The 21,262-nt window shown below is 49.9% G+C and overlaps 1 protein-coding gene across 2 annotated transcripts in view; it reads right to left on the reverse strand.

The window, feature by feature from the left end:
* LMCD1 (LIM and cysteine rich domains 1) overlaps positions 1-21,262 on the reverse strand; it is a 59,630-nt gene that overhangs the window by 15,188 nt on the left and 23,180 nt on the right. The window contains exons 2-4 of one of the 2 annotated variants that reach the window (XM_046663081.1): positions 14,028-14,116; positions 8,049-8,304; positions 1,071-1,400 (exon numbers count right to left, since the gene is read on the reverse strand). In XM_046663081.1, the coding sequence (XP_046519037.1) occupies positions 1,071-1,400; positions 8,049-8,304; positions 14,028-14,116 (675 nt within the window). The remainder of the gene's footprint in view (positions 1-1,070; positions 1,401-8,048; positions 8,305-14,027; positions 14,117-21,262) is intronic. The other variant, XM_046663091.1, reaches the window with a different exon arrangement.

Below are 21,262 nucleotides of genomic sequence, written 5' to 3' on the forward strand. Positions count from 1 at the left end.
ACCCTAGCCCTCTCTCGATGTAGCGACAGCACTGTTTGGGCTGGCATTTCCCTGGGATGTCTGGCTCATGGTGGGGACTGCCAGTCTCTTCCCAGGAAGACAGGTAATTTGCTTAAGGACTCTGTGTATTGAGACCTTTATCTCCAATGTCAAATAGAGGCAACTGAGGCCACCTGGCTGATGGAGGGTTGGGGAGCAAAAGGTAGAGGAGGAGCTGGGGGCCATGAAGCCTGGCAAACAGCAGCGCCACGTGGCATCAGCCTCAGGCGAGTCCTTTCACCTCCTGAGGGGCTGAGCAAGACAAACCCATCCAGGAGGCTCTCCCCTCCCAGATGGCGGCTTCCCTTGTGTTCTCTCAGCCTCCAGTGGCTCAAGCCCGCACAGCGCATCTTCCACGCTCCTACTAGAGGAAACTTTCTCGGAAGCACAGCTTGGATCCCATGATACCTCCCACCGAAAGCCTGCCACAGCTCCCCCCGCCCTCAGAGTAAAGTCCTAAGTCCATGGCACTCTCCAATGTGGGGACAGTGTCCTCTGCTTGTTTGGCTTCTGGGGCGGGGCAGACAGTACAGGCTAATGGATGGACGGGTGGCACGACTCTCCAGGAAGCTGCCCTGCCGACCTCACCAGCCTTGTGCCCCCTCCCCCGAGCTCACCACACTTTCAGCCCCATGGGACTTGGTTCAATCCTCTGATTCCATTGTGCACTCTGGAACTTGGGGCCTTTTTGGCACATGCTCACCTCTTCAAGGCGGCACAGGCCTCCCTGCAAAGTGTGAAGGCCCAGCTGACCCCAGTTATTCTTCAGAGGCCAGCTTGGGCCTCAGCATCTCCTCCAAGCCCACCCTCACCCCCAAGCAAGCTTAGATGCCGTTTCTCTAAGCTGTGATGGTTTGGTTGGCTGTGACCTTGTACTATTTTCCATGGGACTGTACCTGGCACAGAGTAAATGAGCACCACATAGCTGCTGGAGGTATGAATGCATGGGAGAATGCATGGACGGGGCTCTGACCAGGCAGCCCCCGCCCTGGGTGGTTTCAGCCAGACCCCGAGATATGGGAGAGACTCACGTATTCTTTGGATGGGTCTGCGATGCTGCCGTTGGCGGTGGGGGCAGCGGTCTCTGTGCCCTCTGGCTTTTCCTGCTGCTTCCCTTCCTCCTTGGGCAGGCCGCCCTGCCCGGGAAGGGCCACCTCTCCCACGCCGAGGGCCTCGCTCTTATATTGCTTGACAAATTCTTCCATCAGTTTCAACTCATTCTCCAAAAGTCCGCGGCAGCGCGAGGGGTCCTGGTCGTAGATGGGGAGCTGGCGCATGAGCTGGCGGCGGCGGTAATGGGCGCCCTCGGTGCCTGTCACCGGCTGCTTCTCCTTCGGGATGAGATCCATGTACTGCAGGCCCTAGGAGGGGGAGATAAACCAACCGTGATTCTCAAGCAGAGAGCTGAGAATTGGTGAGCTATGGAATTGGTGAACAATTTCAGCTTCTTCAGGTTTTTGCAGAACCCAAGGGTTCTCCAGGAAGAAATGTTGTGAATTTTGGTCAACACCCAAGAGAGGCCTAAATAAGCTGTCGCTCTCCCCAAGTTGTGGTCACAGATTCATGTTCTTGATGAGAATGGTGTAATTTAAGCAGATGTTCATTTTAGATTTTTGCTGGCTTTGCAACATGGATTTTGTTTCCTTCAAAACAATATTTTTACTTCATTTACCTCATGGCAGTGCTCCTAATTAAAAAAAAAAGTCAATCTAGTTTAAAATTGCTTTTCTTAGAAAAGCATAATTAAAGCATTATGGGCAGAAGGTATTTCATGGTTTATTAATTTAAAAACATGCAAAGGCACCTTCTAATCGAATCGACAAGGTCTCGAGTCAGTAACATTTCCACATCCATATGACCAGTAACCATCTGAATATTAATACATCCATAGATAACTGTTCAATTTGGCTTTTTTTTTTAATGAACAAAAATCTTATACTTGGTTGAGTCCCAGGGATGGGGAGTTTAGGGGGAGACAAAGGTCAAGGCCACACAGCATGAGAAAAAGAGAAAGGCAAATTGTTTATCCTCCACTACTGTTCTCCAGTTCTGCGTCTGACCTTGACCGTGACCCTGACACCCCCACTAGGCTGTCTGATTCCCACTGCTCGGATGGCTGCTGCCATATTTACCTTCTTCGAACCCGCCTGCCCACATCGCATCACTTGGGGCTGGACTCATCTTGAAACTGTGTTAATCAACGTGGAAATCCATACTGCAATTCATAATGAACAGCCCCAATTATTGCCTGATTTTAGGGAGCAGGAGTGAGGAACCTGGGGGGGCCTTCTAGGCCAGGGCCTGGTATTTGCTGAGTTTCACAATAAATGAATTCTGGATAAAGAGACTTTTAAGAAACGGAAGAGACAGGTGACCTGGGTTCCTGCGGGACTCAAATTGAGGGGTGGCCGTGGATGTCCCCTTGGTGGCTCTGCCCTGGATCCTGGGGACACCTTCTGGTATGGTGGGCTTGCAGCATACCCTGTCAATCCCTGTTCATCTGCAGGGTCCCTAAGACTTTTCAAGATACTTTCTCAGATCCAGGACATGGCCTGGGAGGTGGACCGAGTCTTGGGGTGTCAGGAAATTTGAGTTTCTAGCCCCAGCCCTGCTGCTGCTCTCTGCATAAGACTGAGAAGGTACCTGACCCTCTGGGCCTCAGTTTCCTATCTGCGAAGTTCAGGGGAGATGCATGGTCGTTAGGGTCTTGAGCTTTGTGAGAAGTCTGTGGCGCCCTCACTCGATCCTCACCTCATCTAGGAGAGAGAAGAGTGGCAGCACTCGCCAGAGTCTACAGCCTGGAAAGGGGCCAAGGACGGGATGGCTTCTGGTTGGCCAAAGAGGCCACTATCCTCCACCCAACACTTGGAAGAATGAGAATTCCCAGGGAGCCACACAGCTGACTCCACGTTTGGGAAGGGCCTATCCTTGACTCTGTCTTGGGAAGACCAGTGCGACTGTGGTGCTTCTCCTGATCAGCAGGAACCTGCAGGTGGGTTCCAGCACAAACATGCCGGACAGGGAGGTCTCCAGAACCTAGTCTGGAACTTTATGGTGCCTAAGAATCACTTGGCGACCTTGTGAAGGAGCTCCGAGGGCCCAGCCCCAGACTCTAATTTAGGAGTTTGAAAGGCCTAGAGGTGCGCAGTTTTACAGGTCCTGCGGGTGAGTCTGAAGCAGGACATCCGTGAGTCAGGGCCTCTCTGGGGACAGTGGGTGGGGGAAGGGATGTGACCATCAGAGGATCAAGGATGCAGCAACCCAACAGCCAAGAGGCTGGGCCAGGGCACAGGGCCCTAGGGGGATGGGTTAGGGGACAGCTGTGGGGGCAAATACCCACCCCAGCCCTTCTTATTTCTTGCCTGGGGCCGGCCCCGCTCCCAGGATCTAAGCAAGGATTTTGGAGAAGCAGAAACGAGAGCTTTGCTCACTCCGTCAGAATGGACATCCAGACCTGGCCAACATGTCACTCACTCCGAGTGTTGAAGCAGCCCCAGTGGCATGGCTGATTCAGCTCCTGGGAGAGTCACCACTTCTTCTGTGAAGGGTGCTGACTCCCCCAGGTTGAGTGGTTTATGCAATGGCAGGAATAGCTGACACTTACGTGGTGCTTATTATGTTCCAGGCACTCTTCCCAGTGCTTGACGTTCATTAACCCATTTAATTCTCACAACACCCCTAAGGGGAAGGTACTAATATTACCCCTTGGGAAACTGGGGCACAGAGAAGTTAAGTAACCTCCTGAAGGTCACACAGCTAGTATGTGGTAGAGAAAGCTTTGAACTCAGCAGCTTGGGTCTCAACCCCTTCTATACTACCTCTCTGGAAGATGGATGATTTGCAAAGAGACAAAAATGTCCCAGCATCTCTGGGAGAGTTTCCTTTTGTCATCATTTCAGGGTGAGGGGGCTGTGTAAGTATTGCTTGGCGCCAGGATTCCCCAGTCCCTGGATACGTCTGTGGTTCTGGCCTTCAAGGACCTGTACCGCTCCCTGATCAGCTTTACAAATAAACGCCGTGGCACAAGTCCTGGATCGGGGGCCTTGCCAGCCAGCTGACTGTTGATCCCTGTGTGCACAGTGTCCTTTCACGGCTCTGTCCTGGCTGTGGGTGTCTGTGGCCTGCAGAGAACTGGATTCCTGGCTGGGGCCCTGCAGACAAGGAGTTTTCCTTCCCAGGGACCCAGTGTTCTTGCTGCGGCTCAAAGCCCAAGCTGGGTGCCGGCTCTGCCTTTGCATTTTCGAGGCCACAGCATCCAGCTGCCACTGATGTGTGTTTTGTGATGGCTGGCCTTGCCTGGCTGGCCCGAGACTCCTGCCACCACTCCCTAGCCACACATCTGTGGCAGACATTACTAGTCAACCCTGATGGTCTCAGAATCCACCTCCACATAGCCCTTCAGACAGTCACTATCGATTGGCATGGACTTGGGAAGGGGATGATGGGGAGACAGGGTTGGGTCCGCTGTCTGTGCTGCTAGGAGCCTGTCAGAGAATCTCCCAGATCTCTCTCCAGGAAGCTGACTAAGGTCACGTTCCCAAAGCCTTTAGCAAGAGGCCTTTGCTCAGACCAGCTGAAACGATAGGTTTAGGTTTTAATTTTTCCATGAGGACCTTTCTGAGGCATTTGGTGCTTTGCTGTGTGGCTGGGACATCTTGGGGGAAGGGGTTCCTGGAATCGGGTTTTATCAGGAGGGGGATCAGAAGTGCAGAGAAAAAAGTGGAAGGGAAAGGTGCTCGATTTCCAGGGTTGGGCAGTAGAACTCAGAGAGACTCTGGAATCAGGAGACCCAATCCTGATTCTGCTCTTTCTGAGTCTTCTCCAGCCACCGGACAAGGACAGCAAACGGGCTTCATCTTACATGTCAATCCTGGTCAACGGTGGCCACCTGGAGCGCTGTGTTGGGAAGGATTCAGCGGCCCGATGAGGCTCAAGGGGACAGCACTGACTGGTCAGCACTGTCCGCCACGGGTACAGGAACAGAGGTGAGGCACAAGTGAGTGCCACCTACGTAGGCTTCTCAAAGACCTGTTTGCTTCCCTGTAAGATGGGGCTGTGCGGCCTTCAGCACATAGGGAGGGGCGGAGTGTTGCTGAGATACAAACGCAAAATGCTCAACGGAGCCTGGTTCCCTTCGTCTCCTTCTTGCCTCCCCCCAAATCCTGGCTAGCTCTCAAAGACCTGCTCAAGCGCATCCCTATTTTTGGGAGCCGTCCCTAAAAATGCTAACCCAAGACACCTGCTTCTTCCTCCCTTTACTCCCACCTGCCCGGTTTCCCTGGCCTGGCTTGGTAGAGAAGGGCCTGAGTTCATGACCAGGCTCTGCCATTTAAATCAGCTGTGGGACATCTGGCTCACAGCATCGCCTCTCTGAGCCTCAATTTCCCTCTCTGTAGATGGGGGTAATAGGAGTATGTCCCTAACAGTGTTGGAAAACCAGATGACATCGTGCATGGAGAGCTCTTAGCAGAGTGCCTGGCACATAGTTAGTACTCAATAAACATTAGCAATTCGGGTTATCGTGACCAGTCTTTAAAGGCTTAAGAATTTCTCTGGCTTACATTCTGGTTGGGAATGATGACAGATAGCAAGATTCAGTCCCATTTCCAAAATACAATCAGTCCTGATCAGTTAGTAATTAAAAGAAAAAGTCAGGAAGGTGAGTAGCAAGGGCGAGCTGTTGGATCTCAGGATGGTGACTTGCTCGGGCAGGCCAGACGCAGGGCAGACAGAGGGGCCTTTATACTGTGCGGTTTTATGAGGCAGCATTAATCACGGCCTGACGATGCCTCCCTCTGATTAGTCTGGGGCTGAAGCGTTTGGGGTTTTCACCAGCCAGGTCCCGACGCCCACAGCTGGCCTTTTTTACGAGCTGCTTGCTTTAGTTTCCACTGACATCTTGGAGACCCAGTTGATGGCTTCCCCAGACCTGGGCGCTGGAGACAGACCCGCGCTCGGAACCACCCAGCACGTCCCGGCACTGCTGTTGTTCAATGCCACCCTCTGCGGCCGGGATCGGCCCCTGCCTCGCCCCTCCAACCGGCGAAGGCCAATGAACCATTCTGCGTTTCCTGACACGTGAAATAATTCCTACCTCACAGGGCGGCTGAGCTCAGGAATGCCGAAGGCTTCTTTGAAAATACACTTTTCAAAAAGTACAGCTTACAAACAAAGCTTTGCCTCTCTTCACTTTCTCTAGAAGGGATTTTCCCGTTCTTAGGCTATGGCTTAGAACTGTGCTGCTCAAACTCCCTGTGGGGAAGGACCAAGGTTTGGTTGGTTGGGTTTTCCCCCTCTGGCAGAAGCATCTGTGGGCTCACTTCATGTGAAAAGAACACAGCTCATGCCACAGATTTCCACCTGAGTCTGACTGCCGTGGAACTCTGTTCAATGGGTGAGTGCTCTGATCGCACGCTTGCATGACAATCGCTGCAAAACCGTCCCAACATTTATTCTCAGTTTCTGCACCTCTCATTGTGGACCAGTCACAAGGATTTTGCGGAGCGGCGCCAGTCCACAGACCACACATGGAGTGTCCCTGGCCTGGAGGGTGATGTAGCACAAATACTCATCAGGCCGACGGTGGACCCTGCACAGCGTGAGGTGCTGGAGAGGGCAGTGCCCAGGATGGGCATGGCACCCACCCTCGCGGGCCTCCCTTCACTCCAGCGTGGGAGAGAGATGACAATTAAGAAAAGACACACAAGACAGGTGCAGCTTGAGATAAGCTTCTAAAGAAACAAGGGAGAACTGAGAGAGAGAGGATAATGTACCAAGAGGATGGTGGCATCCACCGCAGGTGGGGCAGTTAGAGAACTGCCTGTCAGAAGGACCCAGCCACGAAAAGAGCAGGCAAAGAACACGTCATGTAGAGGGAACAGCAAGTGCAGAGTCCCTGAGAAGGGCAAGAGCTTAGTGTGTACCCGAGCAGGAAGGAGGAAAGTCAGCGCGCTGTAAGGTGCTGAGTGAGGGGGCGCAGTGGGAGCCGTGGGAGGAGCCTGTGGGGACAGGACCACGCAGGACTCCAACAGCTCCCCTTTTCTCCCAGGAGGGATGAATGAGATGCCAGGCTTGCATCTCTAAAATTGTGGGGCTTCTTTTCTCTCATTGACCTGTAGAAGTCAGCTAGGCCCTTGCTGCTCCAGGTGTGGCTGGGGGCCCGCAGCATAAGCATCACCTGGGAGCTTGTCAGGAGTGCAGAATCTCAGGACCGGCCTAAGCCCCCTGGATGCACTTCTGCAAACTCTCCAGATGATCTGCATGCCGGCTGAAATTTGAGGAAAACTGGTCTGTTCCACTGGGTGTTGGAGGTAGCTGCATGTGGCATGATCTGGAGAGTCATTTAAATACTCATGTAAATGAGCTGGTAATTCTGATCCCACAATCCAGACCTTCTGATTTAATCGTCTGGGGGAGGCCTGTGCATGGGGACTTCTTATGGGTCCTTGTAAGTGGGCAGGCAGCGTGGGACCTTGTGCAAGTCCCTTGTTCTCCCTGGGCCTTGTTGTTCTCTGGGTGCCTCTTCCCCAGAGTTGTGTAAAGCCAGTTTGGTTCCCCCTTCTAAGCCCAAGAAGCTTCAGCTGTTGAATTGAAGGCTGTTTCTCTGCTCTTCCATGGGCTCGGGAAGGGCACATCCCAGGCCACTTTGAGGGAAAATGAACATCTTACAGATGAAGATAAGCACTCTGAGAGTCCTGAATGATAAACCATCCTCTGCTCAGAAGTGGGGAGCCCAAAAAGCACCATGAACAGCCCCGTACTAGAGCTGGAAAGGCCCTCAGAATTCATATCAACACCTCTACCCACTTCATAGATGAGGACAACTGAGGCGCACTCAGTGTTCACTTCAAGATGACATAGGCTACAGCAGGTTCCAAACCATAGCCATTCCCACCATTTGTGTAACCCTGCCCTCTTCTTACCTTGTCTTTGAAATTCAGGAACTTGTGCCATGGCTAATATTTACAAGGGTAGGAAAACAACCACTTGGTTGGAGGAAGCCGTCTTACCAGTTTCTGGGTGACTCCAGGGGGAGCCCACTCGTAGGTGATGGTGTCAAAGGTGGGATCTTTCCCCGTGGCAATGGGATTAGTCATGATCATCCGATTCCTCTTGTAAATCCGGATGCCATCCCCGCCTTTCACCCGGGCCGTGAGGGTGGAGTACTTTGAGTCCATCAGCAAGCGGCCAATTTTCCGATCGTCTTCCAGGTCGGAGCTCAGGCAGTGGTCCTCTTGGCTGCATTTGCATGACTTGCATATTTTCCTGGGGGGCACAGGGGATCAGGACAAGTGAGATCCAGAAAAGAGAGGCAGAGGCTCCCGCTGGCAGCATCTACCTTTTTGAAAGCAAACTCAAAGTTTGACTTTAGTAGCTTGAAACACTAGCGGCAGACAAATGGTAACCTCAGACCAAAAGGCCTTTGCGACTGGGAACTGCATCTGGAAGACTCCAGTCTTTCCATCAGTCTGTCTGTCTGTAGGGAACGTGGGATACGACTTTTGCTGGTAAAAAGAGCAATACGTCTTTCCTCATGGTGGTTGTGGTGACAAAGACCTGGCTGAACCTGGCCCACAACTTGCTGCTGTAAATAAAGTTTTATTGGAACACAGCCATGCCCATTCATTTACATATTGTCCGTGGCTGCTTTTGGGCTACAATGGCAGACTTGAGGAATTGCAACAGAGACCATGTGGCCTGCAAAATCTAAAATATCCACTATCTGACCCTTTACAAAAAAAGTGTGCTGACCCCTGTCTAAAGAATTATTGAAATTGTCTCCCAAGATTTATGAGCCTTGGAGCTTCTGCAACTTTTAAACTCTTTAGCACTCATACTTAAGTTAGAATACAGCTGGAAATTGTATTCAAGAAACTGGTGGACAGGACCCAGGGGGAAGGGAATAAGCTTAGAAAAGTCCCGGGGCTGGAGAGATCGATGTTCACTGGCAAGCCATTCTTGTGAGGCTGGGAGAAGGAACAGCATCCTGGGGAAGCTTCAAATTCACTTGAAAGCCTGACACTTCTCTCTGACAATTAAAAACAAGAGCGTTTGGCTGCTTAGCATCATGTTGTTAAGGTTTAGAAATCCAGAGAGTTCCATGGTGGGAGAGGAAAATTGTGCTCCTCCCTTCTGGCTTGTCACTGTAAGCGTGCTGTGTCTCAGATGCTCTAACGTGTGCATGCGGTTTAAGAGCTTGTTAAGTAAAGTGAGCAATGTCAGGACCTACCGGGGGGACAGGGCAGGCCTATGCAGGGAGATGGCACAGCTGTTGTCTGAGAGCTCCATAGCCAGGCAAGCCCGAAGGAACCCTACTTTCTCCTCTAAACTCAGGAGGTTGATACATTTAATCATATAGCACAAATATTGATTTGGGGGCTAGCAGGGGCATGCCTTGATGGTCTACGTTAGTGGTTCCCCACCAATCCTGGCTCTCAGGGGGCATCCGCCAACATCTGGAGACTCTTTGGATTGTCACAATGGGGGGCTACCAGCTTCTATAAGCTAGAAGTCAGGGATGCCACTAAACATCCTACAATACACAGGATAGCCCCCTCCACAACAAAGAATTAGTCGGTCCAAAATATCAATAGTGCTGAGACTGAGAAACCCTTGTATAATATGAAGAGAAGGAGGCCCCATCGTAACCTTCAAGGAGCCTACAGATGGGATGGGAGAGGGAGAGAAACTCAGATGGAAACTCTGACATAAAGTAGACTAGGTTGGGGCACAGGGGAGTTGTATATGCTCTGGGGTCATTCTGCTGGCCCGGCCCAGTTCCTCCAGGATGTAAGCATGTGGCGTGTGGCAAAAGGCTTGGTGGCGCTGAGTTTGGAACACAGTGGGTTCCAGAAGGTCAGACACATTCCTTCAGGCCAAGGCTGCTGCTTGTTTTTGTGCACTGATGTGCAGCGTGACTTTGAGGGGAGGAGAAGGCAGCATCTCCACCGTGATTTAAGGAGGCACTCGCAGTCCAAGTTTACATTCAGTGGGCTGCCATTTGAGAAAGCTCAAAATAGACAATCTCAAGGGTAATTCCAGCACTACAAAAGAGAATATGACCCTAAAGTGATGCGAGGCAAAAACAAGAAGTCTTTTCGTTCTCATACGAAGGGGTTGCTTGCTTTGCAAAATCGGGGCATTTTGTTCATGATCGATAATATTCTCTTGCCTCTCCCTTTTACCAGCCGGGCATGGAGGAGACTACTTCCTAAGAAGAGATGTGATAGCTCCAATGTGGGGAATGACAGCAGCAGAGCAGGAAGCAGAAGGAGGAGGAAGAGGGGGGAAGTGAAGGAAAGCCCGGTGTCCATTCAGATCCTCTGACCTCGCCAACAGCTTCCACACACGGAGCCGGGTGAAGAAGCTGCCCTTTGCTTTTTTGGCTGATGTAGACGCTCAGGATGCTGTCAGAGATGTTGGGAATGCAAAACACTTTGAAATGGAAAATGTTGACAACTATGAGATGTTCTTTGAGATTGTGTCAACGCTACTTCTCCTTTTATGTTGCCAGGCACACTGCTGGGACTTCCTAGATAAGGAAGACACCCCTCGAGCCCCCTCTGCTCTTTCCAGGCACCCACACTGTAGGGGACACAGACACACTAGAAAGGTCCTCACTGGTTAAAATGGCCATTTCTGCCGTCTGTCGTGGGCAACCCAGAACTGCGGAAGAGGCACAGCCCTGGCATCTAATGCCAGCCTGCACACTAGCCCACCACAGGCCCAAGGTCAAGTTTCTTATCTGTAAAACGAGAGGTTGTTCTACATCAGGGGTCAGCAAACTATGGCCCGTGGGTCAAATCTGGCCCATCACCTATTTCTGTATGGCCCATGAAAGACTAAGAATAGTCCTTACATTTTTAAATGGTTGAAAAAAATTCAAAAGAAGATTACTATCTTGTGACACGTGAAAATGATGTGAAATTCAAATTTCAGTGTCCTTAAATAAAGTTTTATTGAAACACAATGACGTTCACTCATTTACATATTGTCTATGGATGCTTTCATGCTATAAGGGCCAAGTTGAATAGGGGTGACAGAGATCACCTGGTCTGCAAAACCTAAAATGATTACTATCCGGCCCTTTACAGAAAGCGTGCTGATCCCTGGTCTAGGTGATGAGATTTCAAACCTCGCTGGTAAACTTGGATATGCCCTGCCCTGGCTCCAGGTGGTCAGATTCACCGGGCTGGCGTGGGATCTGGGCGTGGGCACTCGTGATCACGTACCAGAGGTGATTCTGACACACACCAAGGTGCGAGAGTCGCCACTCGGTCCCTTTCAAGAATTTAAGCCCCTCGGGCTGACCTCTCTAGATCGTCCCTTGAAAAGCACAGGAAGCCCAGCTCTTACAGCAGAGTTATTTGTCCCCTGCCCCAGAGAGAAGAGGCAGAGGTAACAGTGCGGTTCCCAGGGCAGTTGCTGAAGCTGGCCTGGAGACAGGCCCTCATCAGAAGGGGTGCTGCCCGAGGAGGGTGGGAAGAGGGATCAAGAGCCAGCCTGGAAGAAGGTAAACTTTTGTAATTTAAGAGCCAGGCGTCTCTCTTCCGTTTTTGTACAATGTCCCCTGCTCTCCTCAAATCAAGGTTTATTTCTCTACTCACTGAAGTCACTGTACATTTAAAAAAGAAAGCTATTAGAAGAAGAAGAAGAAAATCTCCGCAGGCAAGGAAGAGACCTTGCGCTGGGCTCTCTTGAAAAGCCTGGAGGCCTGGAGGCATGTTTTCCTCTGCCCTGAGTGGCAATTCAGCATCCTGCGAAGTTGGCCAGATGGGCAGGGAGCCCAAGAGGGCGATGCGGAAAGCAGGATGCTGAGGCTGCTGGGCGAACTTCCTCCTTATGTTTTCATGATATTTTGTTCCGAAAGTCTGCTCTTGTCTTCACTCTGTACCCTCCTCTCTAAGCACTCCTACTTCTGTGCTACTAATACTAAGCCCAATCTAATTCGACAAGCATGGGGATCATTAATGCGATTACAGACAATTTGCCTGAAACTATGGAATTAACTGTAAAGCCGGACGGGGATCCTAGAGCACTTCAGCTCCAACGCTCCCATTTTTCAGATGGGAAATCTGAGGCTTCGAGAAGGGAAATGTCTTGTTCAAGCAGAGTCAGCATGTGAATTCTGTCCTGTGCTTATTAGTCGAGGGACTTTCCCACTAAATCAGGCTGGCTGCCACTTTGATCATTTAAATATCTTTCAAACTATTGAGATTGTGAGAACTGGAACATAAAAATGGCTTGACAAGGTTTCCCCTCTAAGGTTCTGGGATCTTCCTGCCCCAAGAGGGCTTGAATTTAGGTCCCTGTTAAGGTTGCTCAAACCAAAGATGACACTTGATATCCAGGACCTACAAGCCTAGTTCTCAAGGATAAATTCACTTGATGTTCAAATCATTTGCAGGATGATGAGGAAATGCAGGAATTAAAACTAAGGCTGAAAGACTTCTGCTTCCAGCCATGAGAAACAGGGTCCAGAACTGCTCTCCTGCCATAGACAACTAGAAAACCAGACAAAGTATATTAAACGATCATTTTCAGGTGTCAGACAACAGGCAACGCGGGACTGTGGTCCTTAAGAGAAGGGAAATATTATTGAGCTGACTTGGTGTGTGCATTTCCGGAACCTTATCCCCCTGCCCTAAGAACTCTGAAAGGAGGTGACCCAGATGGCTTCAGAGAGCTGAGGAGTCAACATTGTTCTACGACACCCTGATGGCAGATTCAGGACCACTGGGGTGAAACGATACGGAAGCTGACTCTTCAAGGCCAGAAAGAGCTCAAGTGCTCAAAATAGATGGGTAGGGAGTTCCGCCTTCTGGGAGTGTTTTAGCTGTGGGAGGAATTCGTGGAGGAACAGGGGATGGGAGCCGGGACTAGATGACCTTGAAGGTCCCTTGCATCGAGAAGACCACATGAGCTCCTGAGGTGAGGACCGCCAGAGAATGGAGGCAAGGAACAGCCCTGTGCTCTGAAAGCTCAGGGCCTGCAGTGCTGCAGACCAGTAGCGAGCATGGGCTGGGGTTTCACGCAGCCCCGAGTTTGAACTCTGCCATTTAGCAGCACTCCCCATTGCTCACTCTCAGTTTCCTGATCGACAAAATGGAGATATGAATACCTACTGCTTAGGGTTATTTCACCATTTAAATAGAAAAGATTTAGCTCAGCTCAATAAATATTTTTGTAATGGCCATCTCACAATGGAAGCCGACATCTCTGAGATGAACACCTCCCAAATTTTGTTCCCCCGCTGAGTGCCCAAGGCAACCCTCTGGCAGTGAAGACAAAAGCTCCTTCTTTGCTGTTGTGCCTTACAGAGCCTCTCTCTCCTCGGGCAGCAGGGATGTCACACAGGCTGCGCCCCGCACAACTCCAGGGGGTGCCATCCACATAGATGCTGATGTGAACAGTGCCCGGGAGACGTGCCGTGTGGCAGCCCCACCTCTTGTTTCCAGAGTCCTCAATGAAAAGGAGAAAGAAAAGCTCTGCATAGCCAAGTCCAGCTGGAGCTCACGGCCCTCCCGCATGGGGATGAATACCAGGTCCTGGTTTTTAAGTACAGTGGACCCAAAGACTTTCACTTCTGTCCCAGGGGCACTCTTAGATCAAAACCCACCAACAGGGATGCTGGTGCAGGAGGGGGAGATCAAGCACAAACACCAACCCCCAGGACAGACAGTTCTACCCGGAACGGACGAGGCACCAGCTAACAACGGGCCACATCTTCCCAGGGCAGTTCTTGCTGGGCTGATCTATGCAGCCTCCACCTGGAAGTGGTTTACGAAGCACTAAACTTCTTCATCTTGGCTCCCCGAGGGCTTTTCTGTCATTTCTGAATCAGGCCAAGCAGGAGTGCATTCACGCCCGAGCCAGTCCTCCCGCAACGCATGCGTCCTAAGCAGTCCCAGCAGAGAATGACCAGGGTTCCCAGAAAGGACAGCCAAGAAATGAAGGCAGGCAGAGCCTCTCCTGACAAACTCTGTTACCTCCATGGATGTGGCTCGAAGCCTGAACACGTCCCCTTGCATCTCAAACAAGGCACACCTCTCGCTGACTGTTGCTGGCCCAGGGACATCTGGAAAAGGAGACAGAAAAGAGGGCGTTTTCCTTCTAAACATCTTGGACAGCGGACGCTTGACCCCTAAAAGACTTGGCATGCCAGCAAAGGGATTGTGTGGGGTTCAAAGGGCTCGAGATGAATAAGCCATCACTTACTGTTTACCAGGAATGGAGAAGACCAGCCGGGAAAGTGGCCATGGGGCAGGCAAGTATGGAAGGGTGGGGCGCTTCCCAGTAAAAATGCAGCGGGAGCTCCTGCCCGGCCTCCAGGGCTGTCAGCAGACACCAAGGCCGTGTTGGAAACCCTCCACCGTGAGGGATCATCTGCTCCTTCCCCAACCCTCACCCACTCCCCTGATCCACTTGTCACCGGAATGGAATCTCCCAGCCCGTGTCTCCTCTGCCTCATCTATTTGTGATTTATTGATAGGGTGCGACTAAACCAAAGCTACAGGCACAAACAAACGTCCATCCTGCCAAATGTTTATAGCTCAAAGCATAACTTAAATATTTTGCTAAAACACGGTAAATCAGGGGCATTGGAAGCCTAGTCGTCCTTTGGAAGGAGAGCAACTAGCATGAGGCAGGTTTTATTATTCGTTACCAGCCAAAGGTAACCAAAGTGCATTGGTGGCTGCTGCTGATGTGTTTACACCCAAATGGCTCTCAAATGGGGCCTTCAAACCAGCAGCATCACCGGAAGCTGGCCAGAAACGCAACCCCTCAGGCCCCAGCCCAGCTCTTTTGAATCAGAATCTGCACTTTACCAAAATTCAGATTTGTATCACCCTAAAATTGGAGAAGCAGGCAGTTAGTATATGGGTCCGCTGGCTGAGAAACTGACTAACTCTCTCTGGGGGTCGGGGGGGAGGAGGATGCGCTACAGGTATGCACAGGTACGGGGATTTTATGAGAAGCAGGGCTCCATCAACTAGTGAGATAAAGGGATAAGTTCCTCATTCATCAAACTACTGAGTCACTTAACCATTTATTTAGCATCTACTATGTGCCAGGCAAAAGGATGCGTCATAAGACTCTGGGGTGCCATGGAGGAGCTCACAGTCTAGGTGGAGATGCAGAGGGAAACACATGCTTATCACCTGCTCCTGGAAGGGGTAAGTTTGAGGCAAGGGAAGCTGCCTGTTGTGGCGTAGAAAGGTCCGGACTTTGGAGCCTGAGAGGCCAGGATTCCAATCCCAGCTTCACGACTTAACAGCCACAGTGGCCTTGGGACAACTGAGCCTCCAGTTTTCTCATCTGCCAAATGGGTACAGAGATAATGTATGTAAAGTGCAGATGACATTAGGTACTAAAAATGGCAGGTGCTACTATTTCGCACACAGACCTTAGGAGCACAGAGGGAGGTGTGAATAAACCAATGTGGGAAGTCCAGGGAGCCTTCTCAGAGGAGGTGACTCTGGATTGGAGCTGTGCAAGATGAACAGGCAGAAAAGGAGGAGAAAGAGATTCCTAGCAGGAGGAGGAGAAAGCACGGGGGCAAAAAGGTACAAAGGAGCTTGATGGGCAGGGTGTCGCCATCTGAGCACACGCTTTGGGACATGCCTCGTCCACCCTCTTTGCTTTTAAGCGAGGAGGGGGAAAACAAGTAATGAAACTTGTGAGGCCGTCCTCGTTGCGAATGTTAGAATTCAAGGAAGGACACGAAATGAAATGTTTTTCTTCTGCACCCCAAATCTTCCCACATAACAGCTCCATGCCTCCCACTTGGCACCCGCTGTTCACACCATGTCTTCCCAGACTATGCTGTTCTGTCTAATACACATTCACCGCTCGGGGAGTAAGGGCCACGTTGCAATCATTTGAAGGGAAGCACATTCATAGTCATGCCTGTTCAGTGCTAGATTCATGGTCAAATTGAAAAACAAGACGATGCTCACCACCAAGTCGTCACCCTAAGTTCAGGAACTTTCAAGAGCAGGCAGACCTTCGCTCCCTCAAGCCGCTGGCATTTAAACCCTGCAAACTTCCGCCTCTTGCTCTTGACACCTTGGATTCTACTAGTTGAAATACACCCATCCTTTCACACTTAATATTTGAGTGATTCAAAGGTTATTTTGGGAGGTATACAATTTATGAATAAGGCTTCGCTGTTGGACCGTGTCAGATAGACCCAGAGGCGGCGAGGCCTGGAAACAGATGAGCTATGTGAAACATTTCGTAAGTGGCAAAGCTCCCTGCATGCTTGAGCATCATTGTTCTTCTAATGAGCGGCTGATTTAACAGTCAGCCTACAAGGGGATTAGTCCTGATGCTTGGCTGTGGGAGTTGAGCTGCTGGCTCGGGGTTTGGTTCAGAAATAGTGACGTAAGGCAACACGGCACAGCAGGGCCCTGGCCTACGGGCTGGGGCTGGACCTATGGTGCCAACTCTGACATTTATTAGCTGTGCAGCTAGAGGCAACTCATTTCCTTGGCCTGCCTTGGTTGCCTCTCCGTAAAATGAGAAAACTGGCCTGGATCAGGGTTGCCCAAATTCTGTTCCGCAGAATCATTGTTCTGTGACATGTTTCAAAGTGGTTTACAGCTGGGGGCGGGAAGGATTACAGGATCAAATGAAAATGGCAGACGCCAGATGTGCAGGGACTTCCAGAGCCTTTGAGCACCAGGCTACATGAGAAGAGGAGAGGAGAGGAGGAGGGCAGGCAGCTATTTTGGGTTAAGAGGTCTAGGCTTGGGGACCAGAAGTTCTGGGCTTTCCTCTCAATTTTGTCCCCTTCTTCTGCTGGGCTTGGGCAAGTGACTGGACTTGCAGAGGGTCAGTTTCTTCATCGATGTCATGGGGATAACAAGAACCGACCTGCCTCCTGGAGTTAAATGGGTTAACGCCACATGGAAAGGGCTTAGGATGCACTTATCATGCACTGCGTGTTTGTCGTTGTTGTCATCACCTTGTGTAAACAGTCTGAGAGACCCTGAATCAGACGTTCTCAATTTTTTTTTCCCAGCTGCAGAATTCTAGGGAACTTCAGAGGAGCGACTTTTCTAACTGCACACCTCATACACTTTCTAATGCTCTACTTTGTTTCGTGTGTCGCTTCTCTGACTAGGTGCAGGAAGCAGAGGTGGCCTTGGTTTCCATCCTGCTAGTGGGATAGTTTCCATGGCGACAGAAATCCGTGGGAGAGAAAAATAAAAGGCCTTGCGAGGAAGAAATAGATTTGGGCCATCAGGCCGGCTCACAGCCGGTTCCCTGGCCAACTGCTGAACACAGTAAATAGCCATTTGTCCACCGCATGCCATTCATCCAGGAGCCAGACAGACCCAGAGATCTCTGACACAGAAATGATGATCCTGTTTATTGAGGAGGGGAACACATCAACCAGAAATAGTGTTTCAAATGAGATATTCCGGTTTATAAACAGCAGGTTTCTCTGATATGGACTCCATCTCAGATGAAAGATGTCGCAGTGGCTCACAGTAGCTGAGACTAGAAGAGCTTAAAAGGAGCCATCATTTAAAAAAATTGGGTTCTTGGAATGCAGCATCTATTCTGTCCTTTTTCCTGAGGGGAGGATAAAATGTTTTGACAGTTTTCTTTGGCTCAAGCTAGGAGGATGTGCTTCAAATGATGTTGTGGAACTGAATCATGGCAGGGACTTAAAAGGACTTAGATGAGACCAGGAGCCCCCGGGGATGTGCGAGGCAGGGCAGCATGGGATTCCTCCCTCCTTTGAGCATTTACTTTCAGGTGAACCCCAACGGAAGTCCTAAGGGGAAAAATGTCACCAAGAACAGTGTAGGACTGAGATGAAGAGGAAGTGAAAGGGAGAAATGAGACGTGGAGTTAGGGATGAGTATGGGTCTCGGGGCTAGAAAACAGGGATTCTTCCTTCAGCTCAGCTCCCCCTCCTTGTGTAACAGTTTCCTCCCCTGGAAAATGGGTTTTCCTGCCCTTTTTGCTTCAACAGGGCTATTAAAGCATCGTGTAAGATTAAAACGTTGTTTGTAAAGTTAAATAAGTATTTATTATTGTTAAAAAACAATTATCAAAAACCTGGACATAAGAGAGAAAGGTGGGTGGCACAGCCTTTCAACGTCATATGGTGGCACTATGACATTGGCTCCCCTCCCCCATCCCCAAAAGGATTATCTAGAGAAATTGACTTTGCTCTACTCCAAGACTTGCTGAAGTTACATGTTAACTTGTAAATTTTTGTCTAGTAGAGATATAAATACAAATAATTTTTGTTCTTTCAGAAAAGATAACCCCAAAGGTTATGGCTTATTGTCCTGTAGGACATTAACTAGTTACGGACCTAACCCATCAACCTTGTCCTAACATTAAATTACCTATAAGTACCTAGCTCCTCAAAAGCTTTTTGAACTGGCCTAAATATCTTACTGATTCCTTCATTAATTAATGAGTTGAATAAGTTTCATTTTGTATTTGCGCTAGAGTCATGATTTCACCTTTTTGAAAACTGTACCTTAAAACCACCACATGCCTTCCTGACTATCCATGGATTTGTTTCCTGAGCTGGGGTATTCTGAATTGACACTGAATTCTCTTCCAAGTCAAATACTCTTTGTCTTTTACACGTAAGCGCTGTAATCATATGTGTTAGTAAAGATTATTGGTCAACATGCTTTGTTACTTAAAAACAAACCCTGCCCTCGGGGGTCCCAGGAGAGAAGGTAGAGTGAGGGTGGAGATGGGTGGGATGGGGTGAAGTTACAGGAAGGTCCAGAAAAGAACTGTGATCATATACAGAAAAATGATACTGGAGAGTACCCTACTACCATCAACAACCCCAAAATAAGAACAGCCTGGCAGTCCACACAGCGATTTCACTTACTTAAGAGTCCTCTTCTTTAACAATTATGACAACCCTGTAGGTATAATCATCACTCCTAGTCAACAGGAGATGCACGACAGCGAACCCGAGAGAGGGGAAGCAACCTGCCCATTCAGAGTGGTCTGGACTGGCGCTCCCATGGGGGAGGGCGTCTCCTAACATTACCCTTACCAGTACCGGTTTTTGAGCAAAAATATTACATCTTTCCTATTAATGATGACTGTAGCCAACGTTTATTGAGTACGCCTCATGTGCCAGGCATAGGCCAAACATTTTAATAATATTTAATTTAAGCTTCTTGATGAACCTACAAGAGAGGTACTTTCAGTAACCTCATTTTCAGATGAGGAAACAGGCTCAGAGAGGTTAAGCCTCGTCTTCAAAATCCAATAGCTAGTAAGTGGAGCCAGGATGTGAAACCAGGCAGGCCTTACTTCATTGCTACACTCTCATCCAATCTGCTGCGGCACCTTCCGCCGAGGGGACACCACTTGACAGTTTACAAAGTATATTCACATCCCTTATCTGCCTTGGTTTTCACAACCACCCTAGGATGTAGATATCTCACATTTGGTTCATGAGAAAAACGAGCTCATGGAACTGATGGGATTTGATGCTCAGGACGTAATTCATACTCATGACTTTGGAATCCAGATCCTGTGACTGTCTACCACACTAGGAGTCTCCAGAGTCCAAACAGCCTCCTACGAGTCTAGCCTTGACTCTGGGCATCAGGCCAGTAGGATCCAATGGGGACAGTGTGTCTATAGGGGTAGGAGGTCCTGGAAGGCTTAGAGTCGGGAGTAGGACAAGGTCATGATCACCTTGGTCCCCAGATTCCTATCATCCAACCCTGATCTGCTAAGTAAACTAAAGTGTAGATGTTCAAGGCAATGGACAAGCTTCAAGGGCCGTTGGAGAGGCAGCAGCCAGAGGAGAAAGTGGATCAGAACCACAGGGAGCGCCTGTGAGAGAAAAGCACCAGGACACTGGCTTCACCTGGTTTATCTGCACCCTCCCTGGAAGCCTGAAATGACTACAGCTCATGTCTGCTTAGTACCAGAGCAGGGAGCTGGAGCTCACCCTCCGACCCAAGTTGTGGAGATGGTTGGACTGACAGTGGCTTAGGGGACACATTGGAGACTGTTTCCTAGAAACTGTTACCACTTAAAAATAAGAACAAAAACTATAATAACCAAGTAGCAAGCCATTTCTGGGTTTGTTCCCAGCTCTTAATAGTTTGTCTATATTAAGGATATTAGCACACATCTCATTCTGAAGTTATGCTGAACCACCTTTTTTGTTTTTTTTGAGGAAGATTAGCTCTGAGCTAACATCTGCCAGTCCTCCTCTTTTTGCTGAGGAAGACTGGCCCTGAGCTAACATCCATGCCCATCTTCCTCTACTTTATACGTGGGACGCCTACCACAGCATGGCTTTTGCCAAGTGGTGCCATGTCCACACCCGAGATCTGAACTGGCTAACCTCGGGCCACTGAAGCAGAACGTGTGCACTTAACTGCTGCGCCACCGGGCCAGCCCCTGCTGAACCACTTTTAAAGGGATAAAGTTTGTTGAGTGTTAGATATCATGGGGTTCCCATGATTTGGCCCCTCTCACCTGTCCAAATTTATCTATTTCTATTTCCATATCATCTACTGTTTCTACCCAGATTCTCTCCCCATCACCTGGGCCTCTTGCAGTCCTAAACATACACTTGGGGTCTTGCTCATGCCCATCTAAACCTCAGAGAGCTTCGACCCCACCCACTGTTTAGGGACCAGCTTAAGTCCCATCTCTTCCATAGTAAAAAGAATTAACAGCGGCTGTAACAAGTACTAGGCTTTGTGGTTTTCCAGTCACTGTGTTAAGCCCAAGTTCGTGCAAATCCTACAACACCTCTGTGAGGCTGGTATCTTGTGTTGGTTCTCAAGGTGCGGTCCCCAAGCAGCACCTGAGAACTTGTTAGCACTACAAATCCTCAGTCCTCACCCCAGACCTACCGCATCAGGCACCGTGCGCGGGGAGCCCTGCCCTCGCAGTTCAAGCCCTCCAGGGGATCTGGATGCACAAGTGAAGTCTGAGGACCCTTCACCTTGGCTGGCATCCCCGGGCTGCACTGGAGTTAACTGAAGAGGAGCATTGTCTTGGTTTGCCCGAGACTGATTCAGGACCGGGATGCGACACACCTCCAGGGCTAAAACCAGGAAAGCTCCGGGCAAACCAGGATGAGTTGGGCTCCCTAAATAGCAGATTCAAAGAGGTTAAATTAGAGTACTAGAGCTTGGATTTGACCTCATGTTTCTCTGAATCCCAAATCTCCATTTTAATTTAGCCAATGCACTGC

Source organism: Equus quagga, chromosome 1, assembly GCF_021613505.1.
Source record: "Equus quagga isolate Etosha38 chromosome 1, UCLA_HA_Equagga_1.0, whole genome shotgun sequence".
Classification (NCBI taxonomy): Eukaryota; Metazoa; Chordata; class Mammalia; order Perissodactyla; family Equidae; genus Equus; species Equus quagga.